The sequence below is a fragment of the Emys orbicularis genome, chromosome 3, assembly GCF_028017835.1.
Source record: "Emys orbicularis isolate rEmyOrb1 chromosome 3, rEmyOrb1.hap1, whole genome shotgun sequence".
NCBI lineage: Eukaryota > Metazoa > Chordata > Testudines > Emydidae > Emys > Emys orbicularis.
The window spans coordinates 3,206,429-3,225,044 of NC_088685.1; the positions used below are offsets into that span (position 1 = coordinate 3,206,429).

The 18,616-nt window shown below is 44.5% G+C and overlaps 1 protein-coding gene across 1 annotated transcript in view; it reads left to right on the plus strand.

The window, feature by feature from the left end:
* The first annotated feature begins 1,941 nt into the window (after positions 1-1,941).
* The window catches only part of RAB10 (RAB10, member RAS oncogene family), a 55,469-nt gene continuing 38,794 nt past the window's right edge, over positions 1,942-18,616 (plus strand). Inside the window, exon 1 of the mRNA XM_065401536.1 lies at positions 1,942-2,098. Coding sequence (XP_065257608.1) covers positions 1,972-2,098 — 127 coding nt within the window. The 5' untranslated portion in view covers positions 1,942-1,971. The remainder of the gene's footprint in view (positions 2,099-18,616) is intronic.

Genomic DNA, 18,616 nt, shown 5'->3' on the forward strand with positions numbered 1-18,616 from the left:
AAGACCTACATTTTTAACAGTGAGGGTAATTAACCACTGGAACAATTTACCAAGGGTTGTGATGGATTCTCCATCACTGACAATGTTAAATAAAGGTTGGATGTTTTTCGAAAAGATCTGGCCTAGGAACTATTTTGGATAAATTCTATTGAGCCAATCACAATTGGCTCTTCTATGAAACTATGAACAGAGGCTTCCAATCTGTTTCTACCATGACTGATGTCTGCTTGTAAATTTATTTATGAAACTGTTCACAATCAGAAACAATCACCAGCATTTCTCTTTCAATCTGAGCCCAGTTCAGTAGTTTTCACCAGTGCTTTGGAAGCACAGGCCACTGGGCAATCATTTTGCAGACGGGCAGCTCCCCTAACCTATACGACCTTGCACTGATGAGTGTTGATTAGGCTCTCGGTTAATCTCAAAATGTTCCAGTTCTGGGACTGTGGTGGTAACTTCATTTCAAATTCGTAACAAGCTTTTCTCCTGCCAATCACCCCAGTTCCTGCCACATGCCGAAGGGTTTCTCGCCGTTCTCTGCAATGCCATTTGCTTTGCAGACTCATTCCCCCTCATGCGTCTGACGAAGTGGGCATTCACCCACGAAAGCTTATGCTCCAATACGTCTGTTGGTCTAGAAGGTGCCACAGGACTCTCTGTTGCTTTTTACAGATCCAGACTAACACGGCTCCCCTCTGATGCTATTCCCCCTCAGGTCCCCTTCTAGATGGCGGGATTCAGGTGCTGTAATTCTGCCCCACGTTTGCCCCCTCTGGCTGCCCCAGGACACAGGTCATGGGGCCGAGAGCAGGCGTAGGGGTCGGGGGGAGACTTTATGGCCCAGCCACGGTGCCAGGGCAGGGATCAGTTCAAAGACCTCATCCCCCGCCCCGTGCCACGGGCCACACACCCGGCTTCGTCCCGTCCCCTGGCAGGGCCCATTCCAGGCCCCACCGCCCCAGGCCAGGCGGGCTACGAGCCACCAGCCCCAGGCAGGGCTCGGGGACGGGAGACAGCGCCCAGGAGGGCGGGGCGGTGCCCGATGGGCGGTAGGGGAAAGGGCGGGCGGGCCGCAGCGAGGCCCGCGCCTCCCTCACTCAAACGCGGCCCCTCAGGCTGAGGGGAGACGACGGACGCTCTTAGGTCTCCCTGCGCCTGCGCCACGCTGACATCATCCTTCCCCCGGGCTCGCGCAACCCGCCTCTACGATGGATTACCGATGCGTACCAATCAGCTCTGACTTCTTTTGCTGTAAACGCCAATCAGAGGCCGGGGGCGGGACTTCCTCGCGCCACGCCCGCTGTGCGGCGGCGGCGGCGGAGGAGGGGCATGGTGAGGGAAGAAGGGGTAGGGCGGCCTCGCCCAAGGCTCCGCCCCGTCCGTCCGCGAACGCGCGCGGCCCCGCTTCCCACGCCGACAAAGAGCGTGCTTGCGTCACCTCGTCCTATCTGTCCGGCGGCGGCGCGCGCCGCTTTCTTTCCCGGCTCTGGCGAGCACGAGCATAGGGCCCCGCCCCTTCGCGGCCTTGCCTTTGCGTCGGCCCCGCATACGTCAGCGGCGCGCACGTCGCACTGCCCTTCGCCTCGCGGCCTGTGCGTTTAACGAGCGGCGCGCGCAGCCAGAGGAGACTGAGGGGAGCCGCCACCGCCTTCCTGGGAGTGGGAGTCAGCGGGCGCCGGAGCCGGGCGCGGAGGGAATGAGGCCAGGGGCTGTCGTCGGAGCCGCGTCCCCGTGAGCAGCGCGGCCCCCGTCGCTGCCTGAGAGCGAAAGGCGCGCCCGGCCCCCGCCGCGCAGGGCAGGGGCAGCCCCGCCAGGGAAGCCATTTTGTGCCGCCCCCTCCCCCACCAGCCGCCGGGCCGCCGCCCTGCCGGGTAGCCCCGGCTCCCTGCTGCACAGGCCCGCGGGGCCCCTGAGCGAGAGCGGCCCGGGCAGGGACGGGGGAGCCCGCAGCGGGCGGCGGCCGCGCTCCCCATGGCGAAGAAAACGTACGACCTGCTCTTCAAGCTGCTGCTGATCGGGGACTCCGGGGTCGGCAAGACCTGCGTGCTCTTCCGCTTCTCCGACGATGCCTTCAACACCACCTTCATCTCCACCATCGGTGAGTGACCGCCCCCCCCCCCGTCCCCACCATCGGTGAGTGCCGGGGACCGCCCCCCCCCCCCGTCCCCGCCATCGGTGAGTGACCGGGGCCTGCCCCTCCCCCGTCTCCACCCTGGGTGAGTGACCGGGGGCCCGCCCCTGTTCCCCCCATCGGTGAGTGACTGGGGCCCGCCCCTCCCCCCATTTCCACCCTGCGTGAGTGCCGGGGACCTCCCCCGTTCCCTCCATCGGTGAGCGACCAGGGCCCTGCCTGCTGGGCCTGATCCTCTCCCTAATCCTCAACCCTGGGAGCCTGATTCTCCCCATGGGGGGGAGGTGACCTCCTCCTCCCTCACAGACTCTCCACCCTTGGTGTGTGAGTGGGGCCTGCCTGAGCCCCGCTGCACCGACCCCCACCCTATCTCGACTGTTGGGGAGTGACTGGGACACCGACCCCCACATTCATCTCCGCCATCAGTGAGTGACCAGGGGAGCCTTCTATCGCCAAGGCACCCTGCCCCGTTGACCTGATCATGTCTCCCCGCCACCCCAACCACACACATCTTATGCCACTATCCATTGAATTGCCCCTTATATCTTCTGCCATCACTCTTCGGGTGAGATCTTTAGTTAATCTCCACCACTGGAGTGTGATTCCAGAGAGACTTGGACCTATACTTCCTCATGTGCATCCCAATGCCAGCTTCATCTCCAGCATCTGTGAAAGACCTTTGGGAATCTCCCTACCCCCGGGAACCTGACTCTCTCTTTCTCACCCCCAACATCATCTCCACTAGTGGCTGGTAAGACCAGGTGAATTATGGGGGGACCCACTGTTTCTCTACGATGCCACCCTCACTCTGTTGTTAGTGGGTGAGCCCCCTCGAAGTCCTATCAGCACATTACTTCTGGGAGAATTCTGCGCCACTGCGCAATGTAGAATTTGCACAGAATTAATGTTTTTTTTTTCCTGCAGAATTCTGTTTTTTGTTTCCTGATAAATTTGTGATTTCCACCAAAATGCTCCTTTGGTGGAAATGATGAATTTCAGCCCTAGCCACGGCGGGGCGACATTTCCTCAATCTATTGTTGTTTGTATTGTTACAGACTGCATTTCTGACAGGTATTTTGAAATAAATTACCAAAATAATTGAAACTGATGTGGTTTTATTGTGCTGCTTTGACAAAATTTGCAGAATTTTTAATTGGTACGGAATTCCCTCAGGAGTAACCCTATAGCCTATATTTGAGAGTGCAAACCCTCTTTCAAAATGGCTTTCATGTCCATTGTTAAGGAAAAAGGGTGTGTGTTCTGAGATCTTCCCTCCCCATCTCCCTGTGCTCTTGACCTCAAGACCCTTTCCCATTAAGCAGGTTGTTTCTCTAGATCTTTTTTATTTTTATTTTTTCCTGATTATCATTTGCATGTACTGTCTTGGGCTGAATGCCTGACCCTCCACTGTAGGGATTTCTAACCTCTTTGGTCAACTGTACCAACTTAACAGGACCGCCACTGTATCTGCCAGTGCTTACTTGCAGGCAGGGTGTACAGATGTATACCACATGCAGCAGAAGTTAATTGATTCAGAAGTTCAGTCTTGGAAATGAGACTGGTGTTTGGATTGGATTAAGCTCTGTGGGGCTTCGTGTGCAGACTTGAATGACTGGCAGCACTGCTGCTCTTCTAGTGCAGGAGGGATAGCTTAGTGGTTTGAGCATTGGCCTGCTAAACCCAGGGTTGTGAGTTCAATCCTTGAGGGGGCCATTTGGGGATTTAGTTGGGGATTGGTCCTGCTTTGAGCAGGGGGTTGGACTAGATGACCTCCTGAGGTCCCTTCCAACCCTGATATTCTATGACTTCTCTATATAGTACTAGTCCTACAAACATGAAGTATCAATAGTGGTAGATATAAGTGTAGTTGGGAACCACTGTTCTATGTTGTGTTGTTCAGTCTGCTATAGCTCTAATCAAAGCTCAAATGTGGCCCTAAAAGTCCTACAAGAAATGGTGCTTTCTTAATCACTGAAGTTTGTGTAATTTAGGAAGGTATATTTGGTATTTAAGACTCCTAAGTAGCTAGGGATCATTGAGACGTACATGGTGATTAGGCAGCAACTCAATTGTCTTGGACTGGAGCTCTTAGCTGCTTTATTTTTATAGCCCATGTTCCCACTCTAACCTTCATAACACCTCATCCAAGGAAAGTAGAATTGTTCAACGCTGTGTTTTATTTCATTACAAGGGCCATAATTTAATTACTTAACCCATATTTGTCACTTGATGTGCATTTGTCTGAGTTTACATTAGACTAAGCATTGATCGCTTTCCCTGGTGGTGGGAAGTGGAGTTTTGTTTAGTCTGTGTTTCAAGTTCAAGCCCTTTAACGTTCAATTTAAGGAATTGGTGATATGTAGTGGTGTTACTGCCCTAGCCATGCCACAGAGAATATGCATTAATAACACAATGTTCAGACATCTATAAATGAGATTGTAAACTGGTTGGAGCCTTATGAGTAGCTTGAATATAGGCAAAAGTTTATCCTTAGAAGCAAATTGTCTGTCAGTCAGTTTTGAGGTGCTAGAGATTATTAGTGTTGTGTGCTCTTGTGCTTCTCTGTCTACACCAGGGGTGGGCAAACTACTGCCCGGGGGCCACATCCAGCCCTCCAGACGTTTTAATCTGGCCCTCAAGCTCCCGCCAGGAAGTGGGGTCCGGGGGCTTGTCCCGCTCCAGCTGGGGAGCAGGGTCAGGGTCTTGCTCCACTCCGCACGGCTCCCAGAAGCAGGGGCATGTCTTCTCCCCGCCCCCCCCCCCCAGCTCCTACACATAGGGGCAGCCAGGGGGCTCCGCACGCTGCCCCAGGCGCTACCCCGTACCTCCCACTGGCTGGGAACCGCAGCCAATGGTAGTTGCAGGGGTGGCGCCTGCAGACAAGGTAGTACACAGAGCTGCCTGGCCGCACCTCCGCGTAGGAGCCAGAGAGGGGACATGCCACTGTTTCTGGGAGCTGCTTGAGGTAAGCACTGCCCAGAGCCTGCACCCTGACCCTATCCTGTGCCCCAGCCCTGATCCCCCTCCTGCCCTCTGAACCCCTCGGTTCCAGCCCAGAGCACCCTCCTGCACTCCCAACCCTTCATCCCCAGCCCCACCCCAGAGCCCGTATCCCCAGCTGGAGCCCTCCTGCACCCCAACCCCCAATTTCGTGAGCATTCATGGCCCATGATACAATTTCCATACCCAGATGTGGCCTTCAGGCCAAAAAGTTTGCCCACCCTGGTCTACACCATAGCTATGTTCTAGAGTCCACAGATGGGATTTTTAAGCATGCCTGGAGTGACTTGGGCACAGCTTGAAAATCCTGTCCATAGACACTAGAACATTGCGATTGTGTAGACTGAGAAGCACAAATCCCATTGGAAGTTAATGGGACCTGTGTGCCTATCACTTGGGTGCTTCTGAAAATCCTACACTATGTATCTACTTTGTGCTCCTGGAATGCATAAAACGGTGATTTTTAGAACAAAATCCAGCTCCAATTAATTGGTGTGTGGTCTCGAAGCTAATATGAACTAATAATCCAGGTTTTATGTGGCATTCAGAACTTCCTTTATGACTACGTGAGATTCTCAAATTGGTCTGTAGAATAGTTGCTAATGGATTGTGAAAACCTGTCTGGTTACATAGTGCTGGCTTCTGACTGCTAAATTGTGTAAAGATGGCTGAAAATGCGTTTTCATCTAAGAAACTGTTTTATTTACTGCTTGGCTGCTTTGAAATCATGAAAGGGATGCATTCTGAATGAATGCAAATAGAGTAGGAGTGGACCATGCGACTCCTTAAGATGTGACCCACCCATATTATGGAAAACCTAAGATGCATTAAAACACTGGTCCTCTTGCACTTGCTCAAGCATTACTCTGAAGGGTGAATTGTGTTAACATGTAAAATGGCTGAGTAATCAATCTGAAAATGGATTATCACACACTAACACTTTCAGTTGTAGCACGTAGGCCTTGCCTGCACTAAAGACTCTCTGAAAATCACCTCCATTGGTATAATACTGGTGCAGCCCCACTGGTGTAGAGCCCACAAGTTTTTGACAGATCTGTATGACACGGTGGTTATGATGCTGTCGGCCTCTATGTGAGAACTTCTGCTGGTAGCAGGAGAGGTGCTGTACCAGTTCTGCAGCAATGGTGGGAGACTTTCAGCAAAGCTATGTGCAGATGCAGCCTTTGACATGGTGCAATAAGGAAGTAACAAGTGCATTCCCAGTTTGTATTGATTTAGTAAGGTGAACTATAGCTTATTTACCTACTTCTATTTAAATTATATCAGAGTCTTATCATATTTAAGAGTGGAGGAAACATGGTTGCTACTAGCTAACTGACTATAATTTGGTATACTTTGAGTGCTTTGTAGTCATTGCTAAAAGCAACAATCTAGTTCATTCTCGAAATGACTTCATTACCATGGCTAGAGGTGCTATAAATAAGCTCTCCTGCAGAATCCCTAAGTCATCATAACCTCCCTGAATAGAGCAGGGAATCTGTCTTCAAAAGCTTTGGGACTTATTTAAAGTAGGCTGTGAATATCTGTCCTAAAGGACACTTGTTTTTTTTAAACAGTCCTGTATTCTTTAGTGCAGAGATCACTATTTTGACTTTAACTATAAGTCTCCTGGTAACTTTGGTTTTGTCTAATTGTTTCCCCAAATTCCCCACTATTGCTACTATTGGATCAGCTCTGTTAGTAATACCCATGATTGGTGTACATGAAGTGGAGGTGATCTCTGGTGTGGTAAGCCATCATATAGTGTAGACGTATTCAGAGCAAGATTAAAAAGATGTTTAAAATTTAAACCGCTTTCTAGAGCCTTTCTGTTAGCACTTCCATCATTGCTACTACCGGTGGTGCTGAACTAATGGCAGCAATAGTTTAGTTTTATTTTCCGACCAAAAAAATAGCCCAGTGCAGACACGTCTGTTCAGTCAGTGAAAGCAGTGTTCCAAAACAACCTTGGAAAATTCTGCTTGCACTTGGTGAAAAACTGCTTGGGTTCAGGGAGTAAAACATTGTATTTATATCATGAGCATGGGCAAGTAGATCTTGTGTCTGGGTGGGTATGCTTTCATGCCAATTTTGGAAGGATGTCAGTGTTTCACAAAACTTAACACAAACAATTTATGCTTACATGTCTACTGAACTGAAACAGTTATTCTGGTGCATGAGAACCTGTTAATGAAACTGACCAGGTTTATTTATTTATTTTATTTATTTTGCATTAGCAAACTGCACATAAGCAATAAAAAATAAACTAGATCTGGGGAAAACCCTTAATTTTAATTATTTGGTGCTAATGCAAGCAAACATAAATATTCCCTTCTGAGTGCCTCTCAATTTTATCCAGACTAACAAATATTTTTATCATGGATCTTAATGCACAGAGGAAGAAGAGAACATTAAAGGAAGCATTTTCATTATTTGTAGTGAGGGGAGTTTCCTAAACTGAGCCTTTTATCTTAAGAAACTATATCTCCAGTTTAAGTGAAGATAGAGGTAAACATGTATTAGACTACACCATGAAAACTAAATCCTAGTACTGATTGTTCCAAAGCTAAAGCATTAGGCAGTGTACAAAATTGTACTCCACATAACACCATTCTTTAATCTGCACTCTTGAAGTAATTGTATTTTATGAATATGGAGTACTTGTCTTTTCATAGACGATACTGAGTGAAAACTAAAGAAGTAGCTTGCTTTAAGGTCCATTCCAGAATTGTCAAGCATCTTCTTTGGTGTCAAGCTAAACTTTGGTCAGAATTCGTATCTAGACAAAATGAGTCCTGGGTATCAAAACCAAACTAGCATAATGATTTTTTTCTCTCTCTTAGGTTTCTTATGCCCATCATTGTGGTTTCTAAGCACTTGTGAGGGAAGAGCCCCGGGAAGAACTGGGGTGAGGGAAGGAACCAGTGGTGACTTCGTTTTGATTGTAGTTGAGCAGTTTCATATGGAGATTGCTATGAATTTTGGGAAACAATAATTGTTCCCAGGCTATGGAAATTTAAGTACCATTGGAACACATGTCCCCAGTTTGAGGCTTACTGACCTTGTATCTGCCCTTTTATACTAATGTGCTCGTTCAGCCTCCACCTCTTAGTTTCAGTCAAACAAATCCACATTTGCTAACCATACTCAAATGACACTGAGCTGCATGGGAAGGAGTGGCTCTTAATGTTGGTCCATAAGGAAACTTTACCAATATGACTGCTAGTAAGTATATCACTTTGTAGCTATACCAACATAACTCCCAGAGTAAAGACTCTTGTTATAAAATAACTCCACATGTTATGATGCCATAGTTCCGTGTGTAGTAGACAAACCCTTAAAAGCCTGCCACTCTGAATTCTGTTGATTCTAGACAATCTCATCTCTCCAATTGCTAATGACTCCATTAATTCCTCATGCTCTTTAGGTCAGGGGTATCAAATTCATCCAGAGGAGAGGGATATATTCGGTTTTGTTATGGTCCATGGCCCAAGATACAAATTCAAGACTTGCATACTCTCCAGAAGGCACAGTGGAATGCCCACTGATTTCTGTAGGAGGCTTTCAGAGAGATTGATGGTAGAGAATATGGCCTTTATTTAGTAACTGTCTGATTTGTTCGGTGCCTTTTGTTATGAGGATAACATGCTTCTCTTTAGGCCCACTGCTATTTCCTTTTTCATCCTTTTATCCCCCTTTTTGATATCGTTGAGTATCTCCTGTTCTCTTGTTTCCCTCCCTGCAGCGGTTCCAACCTGCCCGATCTCCATTCCCTCCATTTAAATTAAATAGTAAACGTCATTCAGCAGGGCAGGGAGCTCACAGCTCTGAGGTGGTGTTTCAGGCTCTCTGCAGACCTTGTCAGATATCACTGTTATACTCAGTTCACCTCTTGAAGGCTCTAAGCAGCCATGAGGGTTAGGATTCTATTTAAAAAACAAAAACCTCAGATTCTGGATATTTCAAATGTCATGTAGGCTGTAAGTTTGACACCCCTGCTCTAGGCTTGAAAGCAATTTTAGGGTTGTTTTGTAATAGGCATAATGATAAGCTTGGCTCATCACCTCAGTGGTTTTTAGAGTAGCTGTTACTTGAAATTAGAGGCTAATATTTATGAATGATCAAGGTTTCAATAAACTTAAGTGGCAAGCTAAAGGAGAATCTAGTAAACCCTATTAAAAACCCACTGGATGGCTTTTGTTCAGGGTGGGGGAAAGAAGAGCCTGGTGCTGCAAGAACCCTTCTCTTATGCGGAGAAACTTGGAGTAGAGGTTGCCATTAGGGATGTAAAATAGTAAACAGTTAACTGGTACGCATTAGTCTTACCGGTTAACCCCCCACCCTAACCATTAACTTCAGCTGCGTCAGCCAGAGCGGCCCCCAGTCCCTGGTGCGCCCCTTGGCCAGAGTGGCCCTGGCCCCAGTGGTTAACCGGTTAAACGATATAATTTTAATCATTTAAATGGTTAACTTTTAAAAACAATATTTCTGTCCCTAGTTGCCATGGATCTGTAGTTTCGTGTTACATGTTTCCTTTGTGCATTTAGCCACAGATGTAGGGAGATTTTCTTTTCATGCCTGAAGAGCTTACTTGTGTTTCTCCCCGACTATCCTCCCCTGCCCACTTAGTAGTGGGTGACTTAGATAACAGAAATAATTTAACCTACTGTGTAGTTAAACTAGCTTGATCTTTGTTGGCACTGGGAGTACTAAGGCTGACCTAGATTTGAAAGACCTGGTCTAAGCAGTGTTTTGAGCCCCTCTACTTGGAGCTGTCTAACTTGCTTCAGGGGGGCTTGCTGCCCTGACTGGGGCTTAGGTCTGAGCACCAATACCTTGGGATCCATACCATTAGGACATGCTTGTGATGGAGGCCTTACAGTCCAGGACCCTTGATCTGCCTTCGGATTAACAGCCAGTTCTGAAGATACCAAAGTAAGTGAACCCAGCACTGGTAGCACCAAAACATGTACCAGCCTTTCTGTAGCCCATTCCAGTTCTACCTCAAGAAAGAGGACCTGGGAAAGGGGTGCAGGTTCTGGAACCTCCATATGCCAAAGCATTGGTTAGCATGGGGGGAAAAAATGCTGCTAGGTTGTATTTGATTTTTGTGGTGTACCCATCTGGCACAAGGAGTTTCTTCAATATTAAAATCTGCCTTTTCCTAAGAGTAGGTGGGAAATGTGTGACTTGGCATCTAGGACACTCTGGGCCCAAGACTTGAGCTTTAGAAACCTTCTAAAAAAGCTGTGCCTATTGGGACCACACACATGCATCCATTGTGACAGGGTTCACAGCTGAAGTTAAGGGCTGTGTGGTCCAATAACTTCAGTTCCTATTCTATAAAATTATGCATGTGGAGGAGGCAGAGACCTTTTGTATTAGGAATGTTGCCGATATGAGTGAGGGTTGTCTCTGGAATAGAGCTTGGTGCATATTTAAGTTCAAATAGCATGTTGACAACCATGTCAGAACTCTACAACGATTACACCTGAATTGCTGATCTTTTTCTCTGAGTAAAAGGCAAACATCCTTTGTCATGCTTTCACTTTTTTCTTAAATGAATGCAGCAATTTCTATTTTCTTCTCAGATAGATAGCAGTAGGTAGGAATGCATCTTTCTTAGTGTGCATGCTTGTATCTTTTTATCAAGATTTTGCTAGTGGATGTATGGCCAACGAACCTACACTGCTGCCAGTGGTTCTTCTTGTTTCTTCTCTAGCAGCATCTTGCAGTGGACCTGTTTAGATCTGTCTGAAGGGGTGTAACCAGAGTGAAGTAGTATTTCTTTCAACTGCTCAGTTTGTGCTACACTGAAATTGATAGTATAAAATTTTTTAACCTATGAAGTTCAAATCTTACACCTTTCTTTTTAGTGGCAAATTATCAATTGATCTCTGATATGTCTTTGCATGTCAGATGATCAGAGTAGCAAGAATGCCATTCAGAAGCAAAGTTTCTGGAAGGTCTGGAACAGCAATTTAAATTATCATTTTTAGTGGTGTTTTGGTGATTGTCATCAGATGTCTTCGATTCTAACTATTCTGCTTTCCTGCTGCAGTAAACCAACTTTCAATAGTACATATAATAATGAATCTGAAGAAAACTGTTTTTCTTCACTTGGTCAGATGAACACTGGTCACCTGTCCACAGTATTGATCAGCAACTTTCACACTTACTATAGTTAGTATGAGAAACAGTGATGGCCAAACAATGAGATGAACTAGCCAGTCTTGCATGTTGTCAGATGCCCACTTGGCAGAAGATCCTAGATTGTAGCAAAGCAAACCCTCATAATAGGAGTAGGAGGAATCATGAACTATCAAAACATCACTGTAGTTGACTTCAACCTTTCTGCAATCACTAATTGCTCCTTCAGTTCCTCTTCTCCCCATCCCACCAGGTTTTTAGACAAATACATTGTTTGTGCAGATTCCCTACGGAAACACACTGAAAATCCACTTTCATTTTTTCCTGAAATAAATGTTTCACAGCCTTTTTAATGGAATGGAAACGTACTGTGTATTCCTACTAAATAACCTTTAGCAGTCATTACATGATTTCAGCCCATGCCATCAGAGAACTAATCAAATCATTCCCAAACGGTGGAGGGTAAGATATGCGGAATGCACCAAGGCTCTTGAAGCAACATGTCAAGTCAAAGGCCTGCCAAATTATGTTATGGAGCAGAAGTTGGGGTTTCTGGAAAGGAGGGTGCAAGCCATCAGAAGAAGACCGGTATTGAAATGAAAGATAATGTAGTGCTTCTTTGCCAAGGTTGAGTGGTGCCTGTTGGCCTTATGGTGGACCTGATGTTTGTCCTTTTCTTTAGGGATGTATTCACTTTTATGCTAAAGATCCTCCACTTCACATGAGACCATCATCTATGCTTTCTGGCTCATTCAAGAGGCCAGAAGACTTCAATTATAAGAAACAATGAAGAATGATGTTTCAGACACATCTAGGCTGCAGCTGTCGGACATCATTCCAGGGGGAGGGATAGCTCAGGGGTTTGAGCATTGGCCTGCTAAACCCAGGGTTGTGAGTTCAATCCTTGAGGGGGCCATTTAGGGATCTGGGGCAAAAATCTGTCTGGGGATTGGTCCTACTTTGAGCAGGGGGTTGGACTAGATGACCTCCTGAGGTCCCTCCCAACCCTGATATTCTATGATTCTATATCCTTATCCTTCTTAAATTCTTCCTTTGAAATCCAATATGGTGAAGTGTGTATGGGAATAGGGAATAATTTCGTAATTGGGCATTACTTCATGAGACGCTCAAATAACCTTGGTGCTAATATAAAAATGTATATTAAAATTTTTCCTTGTAACTTTTAGTTTCTTGGTTTGCATTGCTTAGCAACTCCTGTTTTACACTTCTTTATTTTGAGCATCAGTAATCTCTTGAATAAAGGTATGGCCTTTATTTTTTTCCCCAACTGTATGTTTCAAGTTTTTACTGCCTTGAGTAGAAATGAGGCAACATGTACTAACTAATACCATAACAGTAATGCATAGATGCTCCTTTTCTTGAGTGCAACAGTGTGTTCACTTTCTAACAATTCATGTTTTAAATAGAAGTCTCTTAATAGTTGCCCTCAGTGAGTAACTGGTCTGTCTTTAAAGCTGATGTTTTTACTTGAAGGATTCCTTGACTTTTATGAATATCCATGGCTCCTGATATTTTGAGACAGATCAAAGATTCTAGTTAATTGTGCTGGATCATCTGTTCCAGTTGTGACTAAGCAGATGAGATGGAACTTGTGTAGCTTAAACTGGGCACAATTTCAATAAGCAGATCTCCTAAGTTAGTACTAGACCGGGTGGTGCCCTCCTCAGGGAGCCCAAAACCATAAGTCACTGTTGCTAAGGCAGAGAGGCAAGAGTGAACTCTGCAGGAGCTTGAACTGTGTGACAGGTCCATGCCATACCAGTCTGTCTGCTTCACCAGCAGACTCCTCCAGATGCGCTTGCCTTGCAGGCAACATTCAGTGTTCAAGTTCCCCAGAGGTGTCCTTCTGTAGTGTCTAGTCCCCCTCATTGGACACTCACAGGCATTAACCAGATCTGCTCTTTCTAAAGAAACTGCAGCCTATTGCCTCAACTGAGGATACACACCTTACTTTAATAGAACAGCACTGACATGGCTTATTACTATAACTAAGATTCAAGTGATATTAAGCAAGAGGAAAAGAATAGGTATGCTTACCACTAAAACAAAAATAACATGCTTTTTAGTGACTAAGGCCTGGTCTACACTACAAAATTAGGTCAGTATAACTGCTGCCCGGGTATGAAAAAATCCATCCTCCCCCACCCCCCTTCCTGGGATGCAGTTAAACTGACCTAACCCCAGTGTAGGTAGCTCTAGGTCGACAGGAGAATTATCACCCTTCAGGGTGGTAGAGTACCTGTGCCAATGGGAGAACCCTTCCCATCAGCATAGGTAGCAAATTTGAGTCCCTCTGACTAGAAATTACATTGGGTTTTCTGCACTGTTAAGTTAATGGTTTTTGACGTGGAATGAAATAGCAATGCTGTAATTTAGCCTACTGGAAAAACAGATGCATTGCTTTAAAGCAATACTTTGCTTCTGTAACTGTATCCAACTCTCTGGTATTTACCTACTTAATCTAATGTTTCAGCTATCCACATTTTCCAGAAATCAGCAGAGAATAGTGGACTGACTGTCACTTTAGCTTCTTGCCCTGATTGGCTTGTTGAATTGAGGGATGTCAACTCGTGATGCTGAAAAACTATCTCTGCCTTACAAAAGCTTGAGGCTACTCTGTACCATAGCTAATTGTTTCTTCAAGAAGACCAATTGAATATTCAACATGCTTTTGAGACTGTGTTCAGACCCTCTGTATTGGATGCCAGTATAACTGCTATATTAAGGATATACTTCCACATGCATTCAACTGTAACAGGTTCTGTAAACTCTCTATGGTTTTTCTAGTCAGTGTGGCACATACATGTGCACGTTCCTGTGCTTTAAAGGTCAATGCTATGACTGTTAAAGGTGTTGGGATTCATATCCATTTATTTCTGGTCAAAGTGAAATATGCTGCCTTTAACACCTAGACACTCTTCCCTACAGTGATTTTTAGGAATGGTTCCAATCTGTCCTCTCCTTGTCAGGAGCCCTCTGTCGCGACATGGCTGCCTCACGTGACACCAACTTCAAAACATACATTGATAAGAGATTTACTGCCCTGCACTTATTTCCAATGTAGGGAAGTAGAAATGTCAATTTTAGAAAATGGAAGTCAATTTGGGGAGGGGGACAGAAGAAACAGCAGTCAAGGAATTAGAGTTAATGAGCTCATGTAGGGAAAAATTACATGCTGTTTTAGCAATTTCAACAGGCGTTTTTCTTGTTAGGGGCTCTTTCTTTAGTTTTCCCACCTTACTGGACAATGAAGATTTTTGTCTTTCTCCACTATAAATAAAACACTATTGAAAGCAGTTACGACAGAAAATATTTGCTTTATTCCATTATCTGTCTTGTTTGTGGGAGCTTTAATACATGGCTTAATCTCTTGAATACCAAAATGGCTAGGATTTTATTCCCCTGAATGAATTCGCTTCTTCACTGTTGAAACTATGCTGCTTTTATTTTCATATATATATATATATATATATATATATATCTATATATATATATATATCTATAGATATATATCTATAGATATATATCTATATATATAAAAAAATTATAGAGAGAGAGAGAGCGCTCGCTCTCTCTCTCTCTCTCTGTGACTGGGTTGTGTAGGTGATATCAGCAGGAAACGTACGATGCATGCCTGTTAAGTCCGCTTACTAAGTAGCGTTTTAACTGTAGTTTCACATAACTTAGTTTAAATAAAGTCTTCCACCAGGAAAAGCTTCAAGAAATTCTAGGAATTTCGGTCAAATGGGGCAGATACCCTGCGGGACTTCAATATAGCAAACATCTCTCTATTCCCATCCCTCTAACAGTGGTTCTCAGACCTTTTTATCCCCAATACAGGTTGGGTAAAACTTGTCTAGTGACTCAATACATCAGCCCTGTTCCACCTAACGTTTGCTGATGGAGCAGTGCTGCTACAAGAGGCAGTGAAGCTGGCTTCCCTGCCACAGAATTGAGGGGTAAAACAGCAGGCATGTATGGGGGGTGATAGCGAGGTAACATAGGGCCTGATTCAAAATGGATGGTTCTATTCAAAAGACATACTCATGGGTCCATTCAGTAGTTAGGAAATGTCAAAACTTAAGTTGCCGGTGCAACCTTAATTTGGACCCTTTGTGCATATGTTATGGTAGTCTTAATTACATGATCATACTAGTCCCCACCCGCCAGGATCCCAGCCTCATTCAGTGCACAGGATGGACCTGTTCTGGGGATGAATCAGGGTTATATAGCGAAACTTTCCATAGGACCCCTGCTTCATTTGTCATGGAAGCTGGAAAGGTATGCAAGACAAATCAGACTCCTGAAAGGGTGGTACAGTCATCTGGAAAGGTTGAGAGCCATGGACTTAAATCAAACTTTCTAAATTAGTTATGAACTGCGTTCCTTGCTTTCTAGAGCCTGACTTGGGACTCTGGGGTCTGATTTGCAGAATTGTTGACCACTTCCACTGTCAACTGAAGTCAATGGGAACTGTGCTCCGAACATACAAAAGTGCTATATAATAAGTATTTTGAAATGTCAGGTCCTTTGGCATCTCAAATTGGTCATCCCAAGTTAGTGAATACTCTTCTAATCTGTGCTTCAGTTCCCAATCTGTATGAGTCTAATACCCACTCATCTCACAGGGTGGTTGTGAAAATTTTATTTAATGGTTGTGTGTGAAGCACTCAGATTGTACAATGACAACTTCATTTGCTTTTCCTTGTCAACCTCTGAGCTCCTTAAATTCCTACTTAGTGAATTTAAAACTGGGCGGCACTTTAAGTATGCATGGGCTAGAATTGACAGTGCAAAAGTTCACATCTTCAGTCTCAAATCTAATATAGAAATTTTATAGGAAGATTGTCAGGAGTAATAGTTCTTAATCAAAGGGTGGTTCTGGCCTGAAAGCTTAATTAGTATCAGGTAGTACAGTATCTGGGATGAAAACTGAATAGATTTTGGAATAAACTAGAGCATTCTTGTACTGTAAACATTAAAACACTGGGTTAGATGAAATATTTCTCCAATGCAGAGGAGAAATAACTATTCAGATGGCTTCCATCCAGATGAAACTATCATCATTGCATGGAACACTTGCTTGTAATGGTCTGTACTTGCAAGTGTTGCATGCTGTTAATTGGTGTCTGCAATGACAGTTAATGTTACTTTAGAAAATTACTTTGCAGCAATCCCGTTATGGCTGTGATGCAATTAAAACAGATTAAAACTTGTCTTTGTTTGGAAATGCGTGGTGGGAAATGTACATTGTTAATGCCTTTGAGGATTTACTTTTCAAATTTAAACACTGCATCAGTATATCAAGGAATACTTTTAAAACCTAGCCAGAATAGCTCTTGGTCATGACTCATCTTAACTAGAAGAAACTGAATACTTTCAGCTGTCTGCTTGTGCTTTTGCTGGCGGCTCACTTAGAAATATCCTCTGAAGGTAAATGTCCTTTTATATGACTTGCTGAGGAAGCACTAAAGTGTCTGCATAGGGCATTCCTCTAATGAAATGGGTTTAAAGCCATGAAGGGCAGGTTTAGTTCCTCTTGTGGAAAGTGTTCCATACTTCACATAAGAAGCAAACCTCTAACTTTATTTATTTACTCTTTTGTTTCACAAGCTTGAACCAATTTATATTTTAAAATGACTGTTTTAATCATGTACCCTCAGAATTAAAGCCAGATTGGTCATGTATTAAAATAACTGTGTAGTAATTCCTCAGAAATGATCCGTTCCAGCAGTGTAGTGATCTTGTGAGTAGTTAGCCGTGTTTGAGCCCATGACCTTTATCTAAAGTAACTCCATTAGCTGGTGTGAGCACTAGGCTAGTTTCTAGGTGGTGATGGGGGGCCTTCAACCACGCAGATATCTATTGGGAAAATAAAACAGCAGGGCACAGATTATCCAATAAGTTATTGGAATGTACTGGAGACAATTGTTTTTTATTTCAGAAGGTGGAGAAAGCTACTGGGGAGAGGGTGTTCTAGATTTGATTTTTGACAAATAGGGAAGAACGGGTTGAGATTTTGAAAGTGGAAGGCAGCTTGGGTGACAGTGATCATGAAAGAGTTCATGGTTCTAAGGAATGGTAGGAGGGAAAACAGCACAGTAAAGAATGGATTTCAAGAAGGCAGATTTTAGCAAACTCAGGGAATTGGTAGGTAAGATCCCATGGGAAGCAAGTCAAGGGGGAAAGCGTTGGCAGATTTTCAATGAGACATTATTAAGGGCACAAGAGAGAACTATTCCGCTGTCTAAGAAAGATGGGAAGTATGGCAAGAGACCACCCTGGCTTAACCAGGAGATCTTCAATGATCTGAAATGCAAAAAAGAGTCCTACAGAGAGTGGAAATTAGGTCAAATTACAAAGGATGAATTTAAACATACTACAAGTATGTGGGGACAAAATTAGAAAGACCAAGGCACAAAACGAGATTACACAAACTAGAGACATAAAGGGTAACAGGAAACAAATTATATTAGAAGCAAGAGGAAAACCAAGGACATGGTAGGCCCGTTAGTCAATGGGGGAAGAGGTAACAATAATAGAAAATGTGGAAATGGCAGAAGTGTTAAATGACTGGTTTTGTTTGTTTTTTACCAAAAAGTGTAGTAGCTGGCATAGAGTACACTTTTATAAAGCTTGCGGACAATACCAAGCTGGGAGGGTTTGCAAGTGCTTTGGAGGATAGAATTAAAATTCAAAATCATCTGGACAAACTGGAGAAATGGTCTGAAGAAAATAGGATGAAATTCAATAAGGACAAATGCGAAGTACTCCACCTAGGAAGGAACAATCAGTTGCACACATGAAAAATGGGAAATGACTGTCTAGGAAGGAGTACTACGGAAAGGGATCTGGGGGTCATAGTGGATCACAAGCTAAATATGAGTCAAGAGTGTAATATTGTTGCAAAAAAAGCAAATGTCATTCTGCGATGTATTAGCAGGAGTATTGTAAGCAAGACGTGAGAAGTAATTCTTCCGCTCTACTCCGCACTGATTAGGCTTCAATTGGAGTATTGTGTCCAGTTCTGGATGCCACATTTCAGGAAAGATATGGACAAATTGGAGAAAGTTCAGAGAAGGGCAACAAAAATGATTAAAGGTCTAGAAAACATGACCTATGAGGGAAGATTGTGTGTGTGGGGGGGGGGGGGGGGAATTGGGTTTGTTTAGTCTGAAGAAGAGAAGACTGAGAAGGAACATAAGTTTTCAAGTACGTAAAAGGTTGTTATAAGGAAAAATTGTTTCCTTAACCTCTGAGGATAGGACAGGAAGCAATGGGCTTAAATTGCTGCAAGGGCGGTTTAGGTTGGAC